At 39.4% G+C, this 23,270-nt stretch overlaps 1 protein-coding gene across 50 annotated transcripts in view; it reads right to left on the reverse strand.

The window, feature by feature from the left end:
- Positions 1-4,677: 4,677 nt before the first annotated feature.
- LOC101165843 (receptor-type tyrosine-protein phosphatase delta) overlaps positions 4,678-23,270 on the reverse strand; it is a 496,394-nt gene continuing 477,801 nt past the window's right edge. For 49 of the 50 annotated variants that reach the window (XM_078936119.1, XM_078936115.1, XM_023966324.2 and 46 more), the window contains 11 exons: positions 21,229-21,352; positions 18,307-18,482; positions 16,825-16,944; positions 16,593-16,747; positions 11,398-11,683; positions 10,575-10,753; positions 10,332-10,458; positions 10,105-10,230; positions 8,284-8,438; positions 8,031-8,166; positions 4,678-7,440 (listed from right to left, as the gene is read on the reverse strand). In XM_078936119.1, the coding sequence (XP_078792245.1) occupies positions 7,372-7,440; positions 8,031-8,166; positions 8,284-8,438; positions 10,105-10,230; positions 10,332-10,458; positions 10,575-10,753; positions 11,398-11,683; positions 16,593-16,747; positions 16,825-16,944; positions 18,307-18,482; positions 21,229-21,352 (1,653 nt within the window). In that variant the 3' untranslated portion in view covers positions 4,678-7,371. The remainder of the gene's footprint in view (positions 7,441-8,030; positions 8,167-8,283; positions 8,439-10,104; positions 10,231-10,331; positions 10,459-10,574; positions 10,754-11,397; positions 11,684-16,592; positions 16,748-16,824; positions 16,945-18,306; positions 18,483-21,228; positions 21,353-23,270) is intronic. The other variant, XM_078936133.1, reaches the window with a different exon arrangement.

Consider the following 23,270-nt stretch of genomic DNA (forward strand, 5'->3'; position numbering starts at 1 on the left):
TCATCCTTTCTCAGTTGATGGTCATTCTAAATATTTCTGTTGTTTCTTTTAACTCTTACAAATCTGCGCTGATGATGTTGCTTTGCAGAGAACAGCACAGCTCAGAGCTGATCCTGGTACTCCACAACCCTCCCTGTTTTCCAGCTTTCATCTTTATTTCTACAGCTCAAAATCACAACACAGTCGTCTCATCGGGCTTCATACTGGTAATTGTACAAAGACATTGAATCAGTCATAAAATACAAAAGTCAATTGCAAAACTAAACTAGACAGACTAAACCTGGGGTGTCGAACTCAAATTCACAGTGGGCCAAAAGGAAGCAGTGAAGTAAAGTCATGGGCCAAACTCAATATTTATTGAAAAATTAACCGCAACTGATATCTAATGTTGAAACTTTTCATGGTGTCTTCTTCTGTGATATTCTTTCGTTACTGCCACGTCAGCTCCTCACACAAGACAAACAGGTCTGTCCTTTATATTCGTCAATCTGCATCCCACCTGTGTGGAAAGCTCCTGTTCATTTTTCGTTTGGCCATTTTTATGGAGGGTGAAATAAATTTGCCCGATGTGACTGGAGCATGGCTGTCAACAGAAAAAAGAAGCGCTTGGTGGTTTTGACTGCGCCCCGACATAGTAGCAAAGCATTGTGGGATTTGTAGTATTAGCAGAACAGTATACACTGCAAGCCAGCTCTAATGCACATTTGCTATGATCTCGCGGGCCAATTATAATTACACTGCGGGCCTGAGTTTCTCACATGTGGCCCAAACTAACCCTCCTACTCTGTAAGGAAAAACTAATAAAAAACAGATTCCGGGGAGGAAAAATAGGAAGAAAGTTTAGTTGACTCGTGTGATTCCAGATTCTGATTCACTAAACACGCATGATCTAATTAATCAGCAGCAATTAGTATAGGGAGAACTGGAAACAGACAGAGTGGTGGATTTTAGGGATCCGGGTTGGGCACAGCTAGTTGAGATTAAATGTTGGAAAAAAAGAGTTAAAATAAAATGAAATGAAAAAGTTCTAGTGTCCAGTCAGCTTCACAGTGTTTGAGAGGAATTCTCCTGTAGACACGGTTGAATCCTTTAAAAGAAAACTTGCTAAAAGCATTCTGGAATCTATTAACTATTCCGATAGCGAGATTCTTGAAGATCTGAAGCTTTTTGTCTATTTGTTCAAAACATTTTTTTTTTCTCCTCCAGGTTTGCACTTAACATGCACCTGCAACATTACATTTAATTAGACCGGTGAGCAAATTCATAGCTATGTTAATATGAAAATGGCTGACTGAAAAGGAAGCAATAAAGAAAACAAATAGCTAAAGTGTCCTCTAAGAGGAAATTAGAGCAAAAATGAAGGACAGAATGCTTGAATTGATGAAGTGCTAACAGGTGTTTGTTTATCCATAAAGGAGCGGGGCGTTCGGAGCCCATGCAGAGTGTTAATATAATTAAATTCTTTGAACAGACTTGTGAGGTTGTTAATGTAGGAACAAAGGATTTCCTTTTTCTTTCAGAAATGAGATATTAAAAAAAAGAATATTTCATTCTATAATTCCTGTCTGAACTTTTGACAACAAAGGCCCACGGCTCCCTGGCGTCCATTTGGACATGTTTCAACAATTTAGCACGTTGAAAACAAAGCGCCAGGGATTTTGAGGCAAGCTGATGTTAAAAGTAGAGAAAATGGAAAAATAACTTCAAGTATTTCAAATGTTTCCCTTTTTGAATTTTAAAGACTGTCATCAGATGAAAACAGAAGGTCAACGTTCCCCGTCTAAAGTTGTAAAGACAAAAATAATAATATTAAGAATAAAAATAATTAAAGCAACGTTGCATGGCCCATAGTCACTAACTGTTTGGATTTCCATGGTAACAGAGGTTTTTTTGGTTAACCACGCCCACATTCTCAATATGTTTATATCGTATGTCATATCAATGAATTCAGCTTGAGTTAAGGATTCATGTGTTTCATCTTCACTATAATCCGTTAAAAATGTGAGACTATTTAAGGTACGCCACGTCTGCGAGCTCGCCAAGCTAATTCCAATTGAAAAACTACAAACTTTGAAACCAACATTTTACAAAGTAGTTTCTCAATAATGCACAAAAGATTGAAATCCATTGGAGTAGTTAAAATTATCGGGCACTAAGGGTGATTTTATTTTTTTTATTTATTCTTTTTAAAGATGACAAACACTTTTGCAGGTCAAATGACACTTTGATTGTAGCTGTGGTTTAAACATTTCCCACATTGTTAAAAAATGTGAAATTCGGCAAATGTCACAATTTGCCACATAATGGCCACCAAGCCGTAGGTTCTGTCGCCATCCCATATTCATCTGTGTCTTAGTTTCATTGATGGATTCTGAAATAGTATTTTTATTTGGAGCTCCCATAAGATATTTTACCTCCATCCATCTTTTTCATCGATTGTGCCTGCTGTGATGTCATTCATTTTGGGGGGGGGGGGGGGGGGGGTGTCAATAATGTAAAAAAAAAAAAAACGTTTTTATGAGGTACTAGGTCCGTGCAAATTTTGGTGAGTTTTTGGTGGGTAAGAAAGAATAATATGACAAAACCATGATTTTTTTGCAGGATTGCTTGTGAGAATCAAACCATAAAGGTGCTTCAATTCCGTTATTTATTTATTTAGTTATTTTCAAATAGTGAGAAGATGCCCAAACATGAATTCCTAATGCTTAGTTTTCTACTAAGGTAGCATTCAGAGCTGTTTGTCCTCATCACATCCTCATGTAGGAGTCGTGTTTCTAATGCTTGTATTAGTGGATCGCTGAGGGGAAAACAGAGACTTTGTCAGTGTTCCAGTACAGAAACATTATCGTTCTGCTTGATAACAATAGATTGTTACCATCCGTGTTCAATTCCAGATGTGATTTGAAGAAACATTCAACAGCAAACCACCTGCCACTCACTGAGGACTCACTGCCGCACATCCATCATCTGTTTACTTCCTGCCGTGCACCTTTTTTTTCTTTTTTTTGACACATAATCTGCTCCAACGTTTTCTGTTTGAGACAAATGCTTGTTGTTATAAATGAGATTTCAAGCTGGTGGAGATGTAAAGAAGCTCATTGTTGAAGCGGTTTGTAGTGAAGGCAGAAAGCTAATGCTCATAGCCGGCAGCGTTTGTTATTGCAGCAGATATATTTTGTAATTAAGTGTTTGGAAGGATTCAAAAATCCAGACAAGGCAAACAAAAAAAGAAAGAAATCTCTTCTTAGTAAGATTCACTTATGTTAGTGAACAGTTGATTTAAGCACATTGTCAATTGATCATTTATTTACTTCTAAAAACAAACACATCCACACCTTTAATTAAGGCTTTTTTCTTGTTAGTTCCATCTCAGACTGAAAATCCTTTATAATTGAAATATTTAGGTTAGATTTTCAACAGCCGCAGCACAACCTTCATTTACTCTCTACTTTGAATGCTTTACTGTATTTTCTGCCCTATAAGGTGCACTCAAAGGCCTTAGTTTTTTCAAAAAACAACAGTGCGTCTGGTAATCCGGAGCACCTCATGGGTGGATTAGTTCTGGTTGTCTTGGCGATGTCTAATCAATTTCGAGATGTTCAAGGCCCTCTGCCAAATTGTAATTGTAATTGAAATACACTTTTGAATATGGACCATTCGTTGATGGTGGCTTTAGAATGCGGTGTGTGTAATTCTGCGAAAAATACAGCAAAACAGGCTTAGTTGGTTGGGTGTAGGGGTGGTGCGCAGGAAGCCTGGGTTCAATTCCCAGGGAGCACAATGAGTTTCATCCAATGTGGGTCCTACGGCAAGACCCTTTATGCTTTAACCCTTGTGCTATCCTAGATGACCCCACCCTTAGATTGACGTGTTCTCCCTACCATGATAAAGGTGGATAAAGGTGGAAAGATTTCATGTAATCCATGGAAACCAGTGAAGATCACAAATCATTGAAGAAAAAAGGTTCAGAGCACTGTCTAGTGGGTCTAGATGACCCAACTCCCAACGTTAAAGTGCCTAGGACAGCACAAGGGTTAAGTCATGGATCCATGTTTGCTTTCACCTTTTTGTGTCTCCCTGCTCTTTTGTCAATATAAAGTAAACATGAGATGTTTAGATAAAAGCATGGAAGCACAAACATGAAGAAAACATTCACGGTTCTGCAGCAAAATGATTGAACTCCAGCTGTAAAAAACACACTAATGTGTCACTGTGGGGACCAAAATTTAAGTAAAAAAAAAAAAAAACCCACAGCAGCTTTCAAAACATTGCACTTCATCTGTCAAATGTTCCAGCAATGATTCATTTTGGCCAACATTAACGAAAAAATCAAAGCAATGGAAATCTATTCAAATGTGATGAGGCTCAATTTCCCCTTTTAGGAGGGAGCTGTGGATAATGTGTTGGACCCAGACCAGCAGGGGGTAAAATAGCTTCATCAGTCTTCCTGGGACAAAGTGAGCTGAAGGGAAACAAGTGAAACGCCGATGCATAACACTGACATTTTTTTAATAGAATTCATTTATAACAAATGGAACTTGTGTCAGTAAAGAGCTGATTCTCGTACAGACTTCTTTCTCCAACAATGTAACCTAAGTAAGAAAATAAAAAGCACTCCGTTCATTCAGAAAAAGAAACAGTTTACGCTTACAACTAATCAGAGGTAATTGTATGATCTTTTTACAAGCTTTTTTTTTTTTTTTTGTGATTTTTTTTTTTTTAATACATTTTAATTTTCAGTCTATGCATCCAGACGAGAGATAGATAGAGAGAGCAGAGAACACAATGTTTATTTCTGTTGATGACACTCCAAGCTTGACTGGCAAAGCCACAAGAACAGATGGTTGGGGGACAGATTTTTCTGAAATCATCTGCTGGAGTAACCACGGCATCGGGATGGATGCTCTTTTCTTTTCTTTTTTTCGTCACATACTTTTTTTTTTGTCTTTTCCAGTGGTTGGTATCTTCTTGTGTTATTTACATACACATAAAGTGAATGCTTGTGGAGATTTCCTGTTTCTGTAGATGGGTTCAAGTAATATATTATTGGGTCTAGAATCAATAGGGCAGTGCATAGTACAAAGATAGACAAAAGTGCAAGTCCTCCTACCAGGCCAGCTGTGGCCAATCTGCTATGTTTTCCCGTGCATATGGACAAAACAAAAAGAGTTTTTCATGAGAAAATAAACATATGGACTGTGAAAATTGAACTACCAATAGATTAAATAATAGCACTTAATTTCTCAAAACATGATGAAGAGAATCAGGAAAGCAAGTGACAGTACCACAGAAGCCATGGTTGCTTGAAATAGACAAAAGGGAAAGAAAGCACCTGGAATGCACATCCACAAAGCCATCAGAAAGTCGAGATGCTGCTCAAGTGACGGCTGGGGAACAAAATAACCCAAAGAAAAATGGTTCCACTGTTCAGGATTGTCAGGGTAACACCCCTTTTGTGAGGACTGGCTTATCATGCACCCCTTATGTCAATTTAGAACATTTTCTTTACTTATCTCATAATTTAGGAGCTTTATTTTGAAATCTATAAGGTCGTTCGTCGGTTAGTAGTGGTCAGTGATTTTATAACTCTTGTAATTCACTCAGCCACTGTAAGGCCACTGAAAATGAAAAAAAGAAAAACCTTTGACACGATCTTATTTGCATATATAATCTCAAAATGTGACACGTTTTTAACACTAAAGGTAAATAAAACATAAGTTACACTAAATGCCTTGATTACTGAGAAAATATACATGAATGAGAAAATGAAACATTTATAAAAACAGGCATAAATATAAGGCACTCTAAATACAAAATGAAACAAAAAACAAATCAAATCACCTGTACCTTTTGAATGTGTTGCAGGAACAACAGAAAGTGAAGTCTTTGTACCTTGCCCTATTAGAGCTGTGCGACCCCTCTGCTTTTACTTACAAACTGGATGAGCTGGGACCAAAAAAATAAAAAAGTGCACCAGTGACTGACTGGCACCCGTAGGTGGGGGAGGACATTAATCTCATGACGGAATATTATTTCCATTCATCTCAAACACATGTTTATTGCACAAGAAATGATGCACTGAATCAGAATACAGTTTAGTCCTACTGATGTGCATTCCAGTGAAAAATCTCTTCATTCCCCCCACAACTGTTGAAAGCTTTCATCCGTTTGCCATAAACTTTCACCTATAAATAGATTTGTTATGCTATATTTATACTTTTGATATACATATTTACCATAAAATGTGTTTTTTCCTCTTTTTGACCTACCCGGCTCTGCCTTTTCATCATCATCACATGGAAGAACTAAGATAATCGGTAGCAGCAACTTCATACTTTGCTCATCCCTGTTGATTCCACAAAGCCCCAGTTTGTTGTATGGGAGTATGTAGGTCACCGTGTGTGAGACCATGGGATGTAAACAAACAAAAAACAAATATTGCAGTAGTTTAAATGTTTGGTGCACAAACGGAACATAAAAGAGGGGGGGGGGGGGGGGATGAGGAAACAATAACATAGGCAGATATTCTGCAGAGAACGGCACAAATGCTAGAACAGTTCTACAGCTTAAAAAAAAGGTTTACGCAATTATGTTTCATCACTTATTCCTAAGCAATACATTTTTGTAAAAAAAAAAAAAAAAAAAAAATTCACACAGTTCAAAAAAAGCACATCAGCTGTATAATAAAGTACTAAAAAACTAAATCAAATATATTTTTTTATTTTCCTTTTTCATAAATCATTTACCCTCTCACTCCAGAATTGTTGATGATGACCTTTGACACAGGAAAAAAAGGGGGAACGAAAGTCTTATTACTTTGGAGTTTGTCCTGTTCTTGTGGGACAGGCGTCGTCTTCTTCTTTTGCGATGATTGTGAGAGATTTTTGTGTTCTTTACAATGTGCATTACATTTTTTCCTTCCTCCCCCTCCCCGGTGTGCCTCTGATGTCTCTCGTACATGGGTCATGATCACGGATGCTTTATCTGAAGATGCCGTATTGTCCACTGACTTTGTGTTGTGCGGCTTTCATTAAGTTCTAGGAGCCCCAAAGTGAATCCTCGAAGCACAGAAAAGGTAATTCCACACGGTGCTTCAACAGTCAGGATTCCCCCGCTCTGAGTCAAGGCAAGGTTTTATTCGGGTTGGGAAATACTTGGTCCTGCAGGAATCATCTTTTTTTTCTCTTTTATTTTTACTTTTTGTTTTCATTTTATTTTGGACAAGTCATGTCGCACATCCAACACTTAATGAGTTGTTAGCAAGGATTAAGGAGTACTTTCTGAAGCAGGAATTTATGGCTCAGAGGAGAGGCTCACTGGGATTTCTGTTTCCAAAGTGTCCTCTGCTTTTATCTTCTGATACTGGGTCTTTTACGTTGCATAGTGATCAAAGCTTCCCAAATACTCCAAGCCAGCTCTGTAGCAGAATTGGTATTGATCCTAGAAGAGGAAAAAACGGTTTGAGTAAATCCCTTTCCTCTAACTAATTGGCTGTTTACCTTTGTCAAAACACAAACAAAGCAATGGGGAGCAGCACTTCCTGGGTTCAGCTATTAGGTTACTCTTTACATCTTTTTTGGCATTTTTAACGTATTGTTGTGGCATTTTTCTGAGGACATACGTAAGGCAAATTAAGCTCCAAATTGCATTTCTGAGTATTTCTTTATGTAACCCTTGTGCTATCCTAGGCACTTAGTGCACTTAGGCACTCCTAGGCTCTGGTCCCCAAGCTCTAAGTTGCAGAGAGGGAAAAGGGGGCGGGGTTGCTGCGCGCCAGTCCTGCCCACATCTAAGAAGCAAATTTTGAATGAACTGCTTCCGCTTTGCAGAAACAATGTTCTAGAAAACAGTTTTTTTGATGTTGGCTAAAAATAGCATAATCGTAACTAAAAGATTTCTGGGAGCGCTTTTACAGTAGATGATTGCAGTGGGTCTTTTATTGTTCACTGACACTTTAACATCAGCTAATTCTTACGATGCTCAACCTATTAGAACAACTGAGACAAAGACAGAAAAAAAAAAGATCCTACCTCCGTCTGGACCATGGCTGGTCTTTGTGTCCGTAGCATTTTGACCGTCTGAAAGATGTCTACTACGCCCTCGTATCTCATTCTTTCCAAGACAATGCTGAGGGTGATGAATACTCCTGTTCTACCAACACCAGCGCTGCACAAAAAAGTTCATATTGTCTTCATAGATTTCAACACAGTCAATTAAAAGAAAAACAAAACCCCTTTTTGTAAAGCATTTGTACAGGATTCACTGCTGTACTTGGTCACTTACCTACAATGAACTGAGATAGGACCATCTTGACCGAACTGCTCTTTTGTTTTATGAACTTGGCCTATGAAATCGATGAAACCCTCCCCTGATTTTGGCACTCCTTGTTCAGGCCAGTCTGTGAACTGAAACTGCCTAACCGTTCTTGACTGTCCATCCTGCAACAGATGGAGCAGATCGGTGATGAAAACCTGGTTTCATGGTCCTCTCTGCTGTCACTTTTTGTTGGGTTAAAATGCAAGCCAACATTCAGGGAAACACATTTTTAAATTAGGGTGTTATTAAAGATGTCTGTCATACCTGAATGTATTTAACACTAAAGATGTGGGTTTCTTTGTAACAGGCCGCTGAGAGTTTTTCTTTTGAAGGGTGTGCGTTTCATAAATGATGTCACAGCCCCCTGATAAGGAAATAATTCCCATTGATGGAACGGTGTGAAGGAACCATGTGTTTGTCTGAACCTTTGATGGAATTAGAAAACTGGCAGCTCAGGGCTGCTGGCGGCACAATTTTTTATTTATTTCGTTTTTACAAGCTGATGTGTGTCATTTCACCTAATTTCCATTTCTATGAGTCTTTAGGGAAAGAAATGACAGTAAAACATACACGAAAAATCAAGGTCATTATTGATAATCAGAATCTTGTAGAGAAAGTAAAAAAACAACAACTTTGTTTTCAAGTTGGATGCCTGCTATGAAGATGACTTAGTTAAAATGCAATTAAAACATGTATAACAAATCTTGATCCTTTAGGGATCTGGACACAGTGTTGCCAGATGGGGTTGTTCAGTTCGGATTCTGACCTTGCTGGCAAAAGTTGCTCTGGGAGAATGGACAAAATGTTGGGCAGGGCTGAGTACGGTTCAGTTCCTTATTGAAATACTTCCGGGGAGGCATCCTTGCCACCATTAGAAGAACAGTATAGCTACTAGTTTGATATGAGTCCAATAAAAATAATCTGCTCTATAAAGGCAGTTTGTATTTATGAAGATGAGGCACCACCGAACTCTACCTCACAGATTGCGCAATCCCATGCAAACTGGGTTGAATGCGTACTTTAAGATTATTCTGCGTATGCTGATGATGTAATGCTCTATTAATTAGACACACACACATACACATTTTTATAACATCTCTTCACTTTTAGCCTAGTTTATTTCCTATTTGTGTAAAGTTTATTTAGAGCTTGAATCTCCTATCAAGCTGCACTGAAAAGAAGAATGTGAGGCAGGTAGGAAAACGACTGCACTTTCTGAGATATAAACAATTGAACTTTTAAATAAGATTTTTACCGTTAGTCTTGCAAAAAACGTAGGAAAACACCAAAACACTATTTGGAGTAATCTCACAAGATAAATTGGTGATAAAAATCAAACGACTCGTTATCACGTTTCATGAGATTTGCTTATATTAATCTCAAAGTAAATATCCAAGACCAACTTTGATCACAATAAGTTATATCAGATTTGGTTTTTTTTTCTCCTTTCCTCTTTTCTTGATTGTTTTTGATATTTGAGGAAAAATACAACAACAAAATGTTATGCTTTGCTCTAACTGCAAAAATGGCAGATGTAACATTAAAAAATGTCTGTTGGACTTTCAACCAAAACAGGAAGTAACAAAAAATGGAGGATTAATTACTGCTAATTATGGCTAGTTAATCACTCATTAACTTTTACTTTGTGGGCTCTAGCAGGTTTTAGATGACTTTTGGGGTTTGACATATGTAACTCTATCTGCCAACGCAGTGTGGCCATTATTCTGAATGGATCCAAAAGCATATCACATCATTTCAAATTGAAACTCTCACGCCGCATGTGCTTACTCTGGCATCAGTCACTTTGAACTCCCTCAGAATATACTGGGGCATGTTGTATTCCGCCATGGGATCCACCACAAAGTACTGGTATCTGGCCGACCTCTCTGCTGGCCAGTACTGGTGGCATTTTTCCTAGGCAGCATAAAAAAACAAAAATGCAGCAATGAGTCTTTAGAATAGCTCATATCATCAGTTTGTATAAAGGCGCCATAACGAGGGAGGAGTTAGCTTACCCTGCCCATTTCTCTTAGCTTGGTGAGCATGACAACAATGGTTGAATTATGTTCCCAGAGCATTCTCCAGAAGTCCTCTGTAGTCTCTGCCAGTGGTCCCTGTGTGGCAATGTAAGCTTTCTGTTGCCTGAGGGGAGGAATCACACGACTGTGATTTCATCCACACACCAAAATAATACGTAATTACTCGCTAAAGATGTTTTATTAATTTGTTGGTTGGTGCCGGACTTGTTTGGATTTTACCTGTAGCCATCTATGAAGCTGGCGTTGATGTAGTCGGAGCCTTCGACCCCTCGAATAGGTTGAAGACACACTCGCGTGGACTCGTATGGCATTATGTTGACAAGGCGGTTCTTGAACTTGTTGCAGGGGAGATTGGCACTGATGAATCGTGATGTGTGGGCTTTAGTGTTAGCTAAACGCTGCAGGAGGAGAGAAAAAGGAGCACATTCAGGGACCTCTGCCTTTTTAAAAACCCTCAAAACAGTGAATGTTAAAAAGCAGGAGGCAAGAAAGACGTAAAAAACGCAGAGATATCCATTAAGTATGTTACTGTTTCATCCAATCAAGACATGAACTGTTTTGAAGACAGAAAAGACGAAACATAAGCGAGCCTGGAGCGGACAAAAGTTCAGTGTAATCCAGGCTGTTCATCTAAGGGAATCAACATCCATCAGTGGACTTGACAGTGTGAGCGTGACAAGCAAAGCAATAAAATGCTTGCAGCAAGAACGCTCAGTGGAGTCCATGAAACTGAAGGTTGGTTAAGCCTCCTATTCTAAAAGGCAGAGCACATTGCTGGAGGCCTTCTGGAAACCGTTCTGTGGTTAGGAAAACCTGTGTTTGGCATTCTCATGTAAACGAAGACCCCTGTTACTCATGAAGGGGAACTACAGGGAGGGGGAAACCAAAACGAGGGAATTTAGTGTATGTTCTTTGACAAAAAAAGCCCATCAAGTAAAAGGAACAGAGGAGAAACCACAGGCCCCATGCTGTCTGCTGGTCCTAATGGCGGACTCTGTTTAGGGAGTTAACATTAAAGTTATATCCACAATTCAGTTTCTACCTTAAACTCCAGTTCCATGCCGGTGACATTTTCTCCGCCCTCTATCTGGGTCAGTTTCTGGATGTAGGCGTATAGGTTTCTGGCGGGCACTTCGGTGGTGCCGCAGTTGACGGCCTCCAGGAGCGCGTCGTGTATGAAGACGTACTGGTCTTCTGTCTGTACCATGTAGTTGCGCTGGGCACGCATTAGTGTCACGTGCCCGTATATGTCCACCGTCTTTTCGTGCTTGTTGCGCTCCAGCATGGCGTCGATGACGATGAAGCAGCCTGTGCGTCCCACCCCGGCACTGCGAAAACACAACCGGGACAAAGAAAGGACGCTCATGAGTCACCATCTCGGCAGCTGAAAATGGGAGGAGCCTCGTTTGAAAGTGCCGCTTCTTAGGCAAAAATCAGAAAACCTGTGTCATTTTCTAAGACATGGTTTCTGCAGAGCAGCAGGAGTTCATTAGAAATTCACCTCTGTGTGGGCGGAGTAAGCCCGCCCACACTTCCCGTCACCCAACTGTCTGCACTTTCTCCCGCTAGCTTACAACCAACCTTAACATTTCCGTTGCAACAAAGATGGCAAACAGTACTGGAGCTATCCAGCCGTACAGTTTTGAGCCAGGGATCTAGTCGTGTACAAGTAAATGCATCAGAATGGAGCGGAGCAGGGAGTTTGTGGCCAGGCCAGTGTATTTGTGTATTTTCTATGTAATCAATCTTCTTCAACTATGTGCTCCTGATTCACAACAACTTGAGTAAAGAACTACTCAGAAATGAAATTTTAACCTTAATTTTCTTCATATATGTCTTCTATCATCAGAAAATGCCACAAAAACATGTTAAAAACACAATTTTCACCAAAGTGGATCTTTAAAGTTCTTTCAAAGACGAGGCCACAAGTTAAACCCTCCAGGATAATTGAATCTGAAGTGGCAGCAGAAGGCTTGCCACTCAGCCGTTATCTCGCGCCAAACAGGGTTTGCAATCTAGTCCTTCTCCCTTAGACCCCACCTATGTTCTGCACTTGATCACAACTAATCACTTATGCAACAGGAAGATTTAACCTTTGTCTCATGGTTTTGTAAAGAGCCACTACAGCAAATGTGATACACAGTTGCAAATTTGAGAGCAACATCTCTTTCCGCAGCCAACTTTGGAGAAGTGCAGCTGAATACAATTAAGGCAATTAGGTGGCAGTGCACCTAAATGGTATAAGAGCTCGCTAATAGGCTCTGAAAGGCAGGTCTCCTCATTAAGATTCACACGGCTGCATTTTCGCATTTGTGTGTGAAATGCACAGGTGAAAGAAGTGATTACTCCGGCAAAAAAGGCAAACATGCTTCGTTGTGACCTCTCCTCTTCGGCTAAATCCAGACACGCTGTACAAATGTGGCGCTTTCTGCACAACGCTGACCATTAAGAAACGCTCACCCCTGCACCCAGCATGTTTGAGTAGTGCTCGCTTTCTGATGACAATTTTTTTTTACCGTAGGGCAGCGGGGTTGAGGTAAATTGTACTACTTAACTCACCTCCCACCTCCCACCGGGCTCACCATTTACAAATGAAGTCATTGCACTTAGCAGTCCAAAGTACACGGGCTCTTCCATTCATTAAGCTAACACGCCTGTGAGGTGTGAGCACTGCCTGCGTGTGCCTTCTTTTTGAGGAGGTATTTTTCCTTTGCTGGGAGGGAAAGGATGAGAAACTCGAGAGGTTGTAAAGGTTTTCCCTGGGGGTGTCAAGTCTTGTTAATGTGTAACGCCACACTGAAACTGTGAAGCTGTAAATGAAACAGGAGCAAATGATCTGATCTCCTCCTGCAAACCAGCTTAAATTGACAGAATATTATAGCATTTTGCAAAACTCCAAACATGCATATAAATGAAAGAGAGGATTGGGCTGCAAAAAAAAAAAGTATCTAGGGATATTTGAGAAATTAATTACTTCCAGGTTTGAAAGCACTTTGGGTCCTTCAGGTGAGGATAAGGAAACTGGAGACTTCCTCCTTTACCCAGCATAAAACATTATCCAGAGCCCACCTAAACGTGTGAGAGCCATGACCTGCAAGGAAGGAAGTGACACAGGCGACAGCACAGAGCTAGAAAGATGGAGATGGAGGACGATGAGGAATGGAAGGCAGCTGAACTACAGCTGCATTAAATTTACTTTAAGTTGTTTAAACAATTTTTTTTAGGGCTCAGCTAAAAAAAAATGCATATTTTTCCCAGATGTAGCGCCTGAAAATATTAATTACATTTATAATATTCTATTACTGACAAGTGAGGTGTGTGTGTGTGGTGAGGTGAGGTGAGATGGAGCAGAAAGCTGTCAGTACATTTGGCAGCTGACGGAGAGCTGGCAGGCTGACCGCACTAATGACCTGACACTGCCTTTTCAGCCAGTCAAAACCAGCTTCCTTGGATGTCGACACACAGCAAGTGTCAGAGCGATATGCTTTCCAAGAGTTTTGGGAATAAGGGATGGGAGAGATACAGCGGGCGTAAAACACAGCTGCAGCGGGTCGCGTGAAGATAAGGCCTGAGCAGCAGTGAAAGCAATTACATATGTATTGTAAAAAAAAAAAAAAAAAAAAAATCTCTAGCTGTCAGCTAGCCTGTCACAGTTTCTGCTACTCTGCCTATGAAGTCTGCACTCATCCATTAACTGAAACTCACCAGGACAACTGGCTTACTCTTCATAGAGGACAACGTTTTAGTCAGTGAGATGTATAAATACTTTAAACGCATTTCTTGTATAAAACAATGAAAATTGAACAGCAGTACAGCGTTCCCTCATTCATCACGGGAGTTACGTTCTGGAAAAAAAAAAAATCTGCAAAGTATGAATACAGATGTTTTAAAGCTCTAAAACTCCTCACTACACACTTTATTCACCTTTCTCAGACAGACATGAACATTTTTTACACTTTTCTCTTGCTTCAACGCGTTCTGTATAGGAGATTGAATTGCAAGCTCAACAACCAATCAGGACGCAAAGCAGAATGCGCTGTAAAAAATAAATAAATAAAAAAAACGTGGAAAATTGCACCAAAAGAAATTCTGCAAAACAGTGAGACTGCAGTGGGTTAATCGTGTTATAACGAGGGATCACTGTATATGGGTTACAGAACTATATCACTTGTGTTTTTAACCTCTATTTGACTTTTGATATGATCAAGTGTAAAGCACTTGTTTAATGGTTTCACTCTGTGGATATCATTGAAACTTATCTAAGCAGTCTCTTTATAGAGCCACATTTCCTACCAGAGATTTTAGAACAAACGTGCTCACTAAAAATGTCACGTGTGCCACTTTTGAGACGCGCCCTGGCATTTGAGCAACATCCCTGTGTGAATTGTGCAGAACGAGCGCTAACCATTGCAGTTTGTCCAAACTTTCTGCTGCCAACAAAAACATGCAATCAAGGTAAAACAGCCTGGCTGAGTCAGCTGAATATATTAACATTGTGGTCTGAAAACAGTTTTCATTCTGGGTGACTGTAAGAGGCCGCTGATCTCTGGAACATTCAATTTTGTCCCGCTGAACTCCTTAGTGACCTCAAGATGTTTACATAGCCGTTCAGCTGCTGAGAAAACAGTCCTGACTTGAGGTTTAGTGAAAGCAGGAGGCACTAAGAATGAGGGCAGGATGCTAAATGCGTCTAAGAACAGGAATTTACTCAGCGTTCACATGGAAGGGGGAAAATAAATGTTTAACTTTCGATGAATTCCTCTTTTATAAACAACTGATAGAATTTTTTTTTTTTTTTACCAAACAAAAAGCATCTTTATGGTCTCTGGTTGAAGTGAATTCAAACAGACGAGGGCTGGGTTTGTTTGTTTTCCTTCAGCTTTCATGTCAACCGCTAAAAAGTGTGAGAATCTCTTTGTGTTTATTCCCAAGTATCACAGCCCTTTTAAAGCACATGCCAAGTATTATCATATTTTTGCTCGACTTGTAATACTAATAATAGAAATGCAGCAAAAGTTAGGAAGTTCATGCTGAAGGATTTGGAGCTTTATAGAAAGCAAGAAGAACTTAAACACCCACTCCAATCATCTTTTAAGCCATTTTAAGAGCGTTCCCAGTTGGTTTCTTCTTCTTTTTTATTCCATTTTTAGCTGGAATCATGGCATTTTTAGGGACCTAGTTTCTGCAGAGCAGCAGGAGGTCATTCGGACTAGGTTTCTAAATTGAGGGCGAAACTGTTGCAGAAAAAAAACCCATCACCCCTTCCTCTCCCCGTTGCTGGGAGCTCGAAGCAGCCCCTCCCAGTGCATTTTCAATGTCGCAACTACATTCTTTTTTAAACAGCCTTTTTTCGTCTGCTCCTGATTCCCACTCATTTAAATCAAGAAATACTAATAATAATAATCGGATTAATACAAATTTTAAACCTAAACTTGCCATCCATCATCTGAAAAATGCTAAAAACGCCAAAAACAAGAAACTAGCACCACATGATTTCAGCATGTGGTAATTCTGCCTTCAGGAATCCCTTCAGACAAGTCGGCATTTCAGAGTTTCTTCTCATCATTTTGCTTTTTTTCTGAGCAGATTTTGATTACTTTTTGAGTTAAAGGAAAAAAATGAAAATGTCTTATATATCTGAGCTCTGTTGGGAGCCCGGATAGTATAAATTTGAAGTAAATATAAATATAATTTTTTAAAATGTTGTATGAATGCAGGGTAAGAGCTCAGGACCTGTGGGTTGGTTTGTGACTGTAGTGGTGCAGAAATTTTTTGTTTTGTGTCTTTAAGTTTGTTTAATTGGATATTGCACTGTAACTTCCCCTAAATTGCATTTTTTAATTAAAGGGTTTTAATGTTCAATCGCTTCTCTAAAGATTTAAAATTTATTGTTTTTAGTATATTATAGTTTTTTTCTTGTAATTATGTTCAAATGTTTGGACTGCATTGAAAAATAAAAAGGTTTTGGACTTGATAAGATGTTAAACTTTACCCAAAGCCCTGTTTGAACTTTGCATATAGTCATTTATCATTATACTGCTGTGTAGTTTTATTTTTCAGTTCCAAACAAGTTTATATACATTAAATAAAAATGTATTTCTAGTTCAGGTCCACTCTGGTTTTCATACCATCAGAACAGAAATGTCTTAAATATAAGTTCCGGAGACACAAAATGTGTTATTTTATGCTTTATAAACCTTATTTACAGCAGATAAAAACAATAGTGTTCAGTCTTACCTGCAGTGTACCACCATAGGCCCTGCATCTGGAGGATTACAAGCTTTCACTCGCCTCAGGAAGGCCAGGAATGGGGTAGGGTGCTCGGGTACCCCGTGGTCTGGCCACGCAGTGAACTGGAACTGCCTCACCTCTCTCTTTTCACTTGAACCGTTCTGATGATGAAAGAAGTTACGTCTGTAACAAATCAGGAACGTCTCAAAGGCCCACTGTTTAAAAACCCAACCCTTACTTTGAAAAGTGAAAACGTCCTGACACAGTACGTCGCCAACTCTACTGTGTCCAGCAGGGAAACCTGGATGAGACCGTACGTCTCGGTCCCTCTGGTGGGCCAGTATTGATCACATTTTACCTGCAGGGGAAAGGAAATGTCCCGTTAGACCACATCTGAACGCCCTCTGCTCATTGAAGTCTAAAACTGCACATGTGCAATTTTCTCTGAACTGTCTGGTGTTAGCAGCACACTATGCACAAATGTTCCACTCCAAGAAGTCAAATAATGGCAAAATGAATGTTGAAACCCAGTTTCTTGCTGCTGACAGGTTTAATTTTCTAATCAATGAAAGCTTGAGGTATTTGTATACGGCGAACAATGCCATTACCTTTCATGACATACTCTACAATTACAAACGTAAGCAACTGACCCAGGCTTCTTGTCTCAGCTTTATTGTTGACTTTTCAGCAGTGTTTCTGAGTGAAACACTTATAATTTTAGTGTTACTGTCTGTCGAGCTAGCAAAAAGAAGCGCGACTGGAGGTGAAGAGAAGAAAAAAAAAATGTTTTTGTGATGTTTTTTATATTTGAAAAGGTTCAGTTCAGCAGAGTCTATATGAACTTGGAGTACTTAGTTTAGGTGTATATTATCCACTAATACCGTTTCCTCTCTAGTTATTATACTGTTGAAACAGAGTAATGGACAGAGTGTGACACCAGAACTAACCAAATGACTCATAATAATGTTTACTGTCCAATATTCAAGCAGCAGATATTAAAAACTAATGTCACGTTGATCACGTAAATGGTCAAAGAATTGTGCAGAAGGCCAAAGAGTGTGTGTTATTTAAGTTTTACTAGCCACATCATAGTTGTTAAAGGGTCAAAGGAATTTTTAAAAAACTTAAGACATATAAGGGGGATCTTTGTGTAAGATGAATTCCTGCACAATGTTAACACTATAAACATTGCTTTCATTCCACCTTCACTACATTTGTCTAATCGATTAAAAAAGTGGAAATAAAGCTTTTTTTCCTGCAACCTTTGTTTAAAAAGCATTTATGTTGTTCTTGAACTTTTTGGTGTCGTTTTATAATTTGTTTACATGTACACAAGTAGAGTTTTGGCTAAATTTCCACTTTCATTGAGCACAGTGGTCCTTAATGAAAGCATACAAACTCAGGTCTAACATAAAAGGAGACTTCTGAATCTCTCATTACAATTATTCCCCCACCCCATGAAAGAAGAAACATGATATCATACTACCTGTCGTAACCACATTTTTTTGTGAAATACTAAAGCTTGTGCTTTTGGTTTAGTGCAAATAAGAAAACTTTAATCAAATACTTGAAACAACAGTAGATGTAGAAATATAAAAATAAGAGGTTTGATGTTAGCTAATAACCCAATGATTTCAGGCTATCCAAATGGAGGCTTCTGATTGGTAAAATCAAATAATGGACATTGTTTGAGTGGTTGACAGCAGAAAGATGGTTTTACCCTGGATCTCTCCTCTAGTTTGGTCATCATGACAACGACTGCGCTCCTCTGCTCCCAGATCATCCTCCAGAATTCCCCAAATGTCTCTGGTAAAGGCCCTTGTGTGGCGATGTAGGCATTCTGCTTCCTGTAGCCGTCTATGTAGTTGGCATTGATGTAATCACTTCCTGGGATTCCTTAGAAGCATAAAAAAATAAAGAAGAAAATCTGTTTAGGAGCTGGAACGTTTCAAATAAATAGAAAAAAATAGACACATTTGGGTAACTGTCTCGATCTCATTTCCACTTTTACGATGTAGGAATTTTGTTCACGCAACGGTGTCAGTAAAGCCAGCACTCTGCACAAAATACAGCAGAACCATTTACTTTTGGAGGCAGTGTTGCAGTCAAAAGGGATTTATGTTTGTTATTTTCAACACATTAAAATCAACAGCCTTTTTTTTTTCCCCCTCCTCCATTCCGTATCTGCAACTGACTTCCAGATAAAGCTTGGTCTCACACGGAGAAAAACAAACCAACAATAAACTAGCAAAACAATTTTCCCCCCAGCTCTCCCCACTCCCCTCTTTCCTTTGCTTATATTAAATGAAAGGCACAGCAGTCTTCTCCGAATCCACGCGGAAGAGACAGAGCTGACAGCTAGTCAATGCTTTGGGACTGGCAGTTTAGGGGCTTCGTGCACACATGGTCGACCAAGATAAGTCTCATCTGCATGGGCGACACGTCTCAGAGAATCCCCTCACTCCTACTGCTTCATCTCCCCTCTTTCCCTCAGACTCCCTTTTACTCACAGGTAACTTATTCCACAGAAAAAAGGAAAGAAAATGGAAAATGAACACATTAAAAGAACCCACCCACATCATTTTCTCCCCCGCCCCCTCTAGCTTTTTGCTGTTGGAAGATGTCCACACAGCCAGGCGGCTGTACATTTCAATGATAGACAAGGGATAAGTACAATTAAGCCCAGTGTGTGTGTGTGTGTGTGAATGTGTTTTTTCTTTTATTTAAAAAGAAGCAACAAAAAAGGACATTACCATTGTTTAATGAGAATGAGTCAAACTGTTCTATGCACATTTGCAAATGGGTTTCTGCTTTTATTCCGTCTGTCACTCAGGATTTGTGTAAATTGGTGCTTTTAGGAAGTCAATACCGCTTTAAGAAATAAACACTGCAGTGCTCATCTGCGTTCAGGAATTTAAAGGAGAATGCAGAACGCCTTCAGGATGTGAAACTATAAAGCTACGTTCACACTGCCCTCGGCAATGCGCGTTCAAGCGACCAAAGCCTATCTAAACACACGTTTCTGCGGTCAAAGCCTTTGCGTTCACGCTTTACTTTTTTATGTCCGTGTTCAAGCTCTACGTACAAAACGCGCAGCCACTGAATGCCCGCTGAAAGTTAAACCAGTGCAACTTTGACCAATCAGGGACTTGGAATTGGTAGTGATGTATGGATGGCGTCCTTTTCAATTGACGGAAATGCCAACTGTTTGAAAACTGAGAAATTAATCATTCCGGTTTGACACCAAGTGTTTCACATACCGGAATAGAGCTGTGAAGGAAAAGGTCTGGAGTAAGCTCCGCCAGCTTTGCAAGCCTCTTCCAACTGTAGGTGGCAGACATGCGCTAGTATCGGGTATCGATACTTGCATTCAAAAACCCCAAGTTCAGCGTGTTCTTGAATGCGCCGCACATTATATGAGCAGAAAATTCTGTTTTTTTTTTTTTAATTAAGTGACATAAAATGTCACAGTAGGAGGGAAGACAAAACAAAACTTTATTTAGACATTATTTTTTTCTACTTTTGGAGTAGTCAAAGATTTCAAAATTAATACAAACATGCTGAACTAAACACTTTGTCTGGCTTAAAAGCAACATGAGATTTGCTTCATTAGTCACTTGAAACAGAACCGATTCTTCAATTCCTCCACAATTAAGTCCACATCCAGGCACGAGGCTGCCGAAGATTCCGCTGATCCCTTTCCCACGTCAATAAATTCTGTCTTAAACTCCAGATGTCCAATTCCCAAATCCCCTTTTGTCCAAAGAACTCAATCAAACAATTGACACATTGCTTGCCAAAAGGCTTTGTTTAAGCTTTAGGAGGAAGAAGAGGATGCGCCTTGTGCTGCTCTGGCAGAGAATTACTCACTTTCATCAGCACAAAAGCTCCAATGTGCTTGTGCACATGTGTTTGCTGGTTAATGGACTTGCATGCTGTTTCAGAGAGTCTACAAAATGGGCAGTCTAAGTCTTTTTCTTTCCTTTTTTTGTGTTACAATATCCATTAGCTAGAAGTTTTTTTTTTTTTCTTGTTTTGTTTTTATCGTCCTCTGTGGAAGAAGTTGAAAGAAAATGGTTAATTAGCAGCTGTTTGTATGTGCGATTGTTTGATCATAAACGGGTGTAGACGTTTTTCAGAGTGCCCCTTTTGTTTTATGCATTTATATAGACGCTGGCACATCTTTAGTATATTAAAGGATCTCGCACCACAAGTCCATAATAGGTTTGCTAAAAATGTGACTTTCAAAGCAGAGCAAAAGTCAGTCTGCAGTGAGGGATTACGAAAAATATTCATCGTCTTTTGGAAGAAAGAAACTAAATAAAGAAGCAGGTCATTGGCAGCCTGAGGGGATTTAAAGACTCATGACATTAAGACAAAAGTATTTGCGGGTAAACGTACTGCTTAACTGCAGGGGATTGTTGCGTTTGATTATCTAGGCATTTCAGGGCAAAATTGCTTCTTGCCACATTTATTTTTTCTTTCTCCGCACGCACCTGTGGTATAAAAACTCATTCTTATGTATGAATATAATTTAGCAGAAAAGTGCTGTGCACTCCCGAGGTCTTGAAGACATGCTTGCAGTAGTTATCTGTAGATCAATACGGCAGTTAGGAGGGGGAGATGCTGGTGGGTGGCATACCATCAATAGCTGAGAGCAGGATTCTGGAGTGGTCGTAGGCAATCACGTTGGCATATCTGTTCTTCGGTTTATTGACCTCCAGGTTGGAGTGCTCCCATGTGAACTGCTGGGCAGGGTCAATGGACTGGAAAATAGAAGAACAGTTTTTTTTATTTATTTATTGTTTTTTTTTTTATACAATTATACCGAACTACATTATACCGAAAACATGGCAAAAGAAGTTCTTTGCTAAAACGGATTCTCAGTACAGATGTTACCACATCAGGGTCATAAAACTTGGTTTCTACCAGAACATCTGAGCGAAAATGTTTTACAATAGAAATATAATCTTAATTTTCCAGATTTTCCAGATGGGAAGCTATAGCTTCTCTGAACAGTCTTTTATGTTCCAGTTGGCTCAACAATGAGTTTTACTGCATCCTCAAAATAGTGACGCATTTCCTGTGGAGTTTAAGACCCACTACGATGAAAACTGTGTTTGTAACCCTTGTGCTATCCTAGGCACTTTAACATTGGGAGTTGGGTCATCTAGACCCCACTAGACAGTGCGCTGAACCTTTTTTCTTCAATGAGTTGTGATCTTCACTGGTGTCCATGGATTATATGAAATCTTTCCACCTTTATCCACCTTTGTCATGGTAGAACACGTCAATGTAAGGGTGGGGTCATCTAAGATAGCACAAGGGTTAACATGCCGTGGCACACTAGTGTGCCGTGGGAGATGGTCAAGTGTGCCGTGGGAAATTGCCCTCATTAACTGATTTAACATTTCCCATCTCCAGGATTTCAGCTCTCTGTTCATCCAAACAGGCCCTGATAAAACACTGAGGAGTTAGGAATATAAAAGATCGTAAAATACTTTTTCTTTGCGTTTATTTTATTTTATTAAAGACATTTTAATAAGAATGACGCGATTCAGCTGCACCTTCGGCTGTATTTGGGAAAAGTCCCGTCCCTTTGACTGTCTCCACCAATCATTCTTGAAGGCTTAATCACATGTCATCAGTCTGACCAATCAGAAGTGGTTAAAGTCTTCACTTTCTTGTCCCGATTTAGCTCGTAAAGTCGCTCAGTGCTAACAAAAATACCAGCTAAAGCTCGTCTTTTGCGCTGTAGCTTTCCACAGAATCCGGTATCAGACCGTGGAACAAGTGAACAAAACAATGAAGCTCCGAAAACCGATCTCCGGCCGTTTTATGCACTACATCTCCCATGATGCATTGGGTTGTGAGAGTGACAGCACACAAGGAGATCTGTCGTTAAACGTCTTGAAACCAACGAACACACCTAAAACTATTTTTAAATCTTCTAACTTAACTTTTATTGCATCTTTTAGAAAAAAACAGCTGCAGCTTCCAGCTTTTTCTGCCACAATTATCTCAAAAATGCATGTGAGATTGTGCAGGGGCTGTAGATCAATACAGACTATGAGTTTCTCCTTCTTTTTTTTTAATTTTTGGATCCTGGTGTGCCGCGGGATTTTTTTTAAGGTTAAAGTGTGCCGTGGCTCAGAAAAGGTTGAAAAACACTGGTCTATTGCAATGAACACTGATCCTGCTTAACACCTTGCGTGTACAAAACAGGGAGGAGGTATAACTTTATAAAGATCTATTCTTTATAAACTCCCCTGTTTTTAAGCAGCTTCCTCGTGTGAGTTTATTTGCGTAAAAAATAACCACAGAACAAACTCACAACTTGTCTTGGTTTTTTTTTATTTTTTCTTCAAAGTAATCCTTACTGGGAGATCTTAAGGTTTAGTGCACCATGACAGTTTGCAGATCTCAAATTGTCTCAGGAAATGGGTTTATATCTGCATAATCTTGTGAATTTTCTGTGTCAGATTAAGGCATTACACACAGTTTCCAGGATGTCTAAAAGCACAATCAAAATGTACACACATGAAGGATGAAGCAATACTTCAATACAAAAATACAAAAGGGGTTGTTAAGAACAAGTTTTTATCACCTAGTGAACAAATAAAACACCTTTTTTTCCTCTTGAGTCATGAAACAATGTTTGTCGTGCTTTAATAATAAAGTTTG

Source organism: Oryzias latipes, chromosome 18, assembly GCF_053564925.1.
Source record: "Oryzias latipes strain Hd-rR chromosome 18, Olatipes_Hd-rR_3.1".
In the NCBI taxonomy this organism is placed as follows: Eukaryota; Metazoa; Chordata; class Actinopteri; order Beloniformes; family Adrianichthyidae; genus Oryzias; species Oryzias latipes.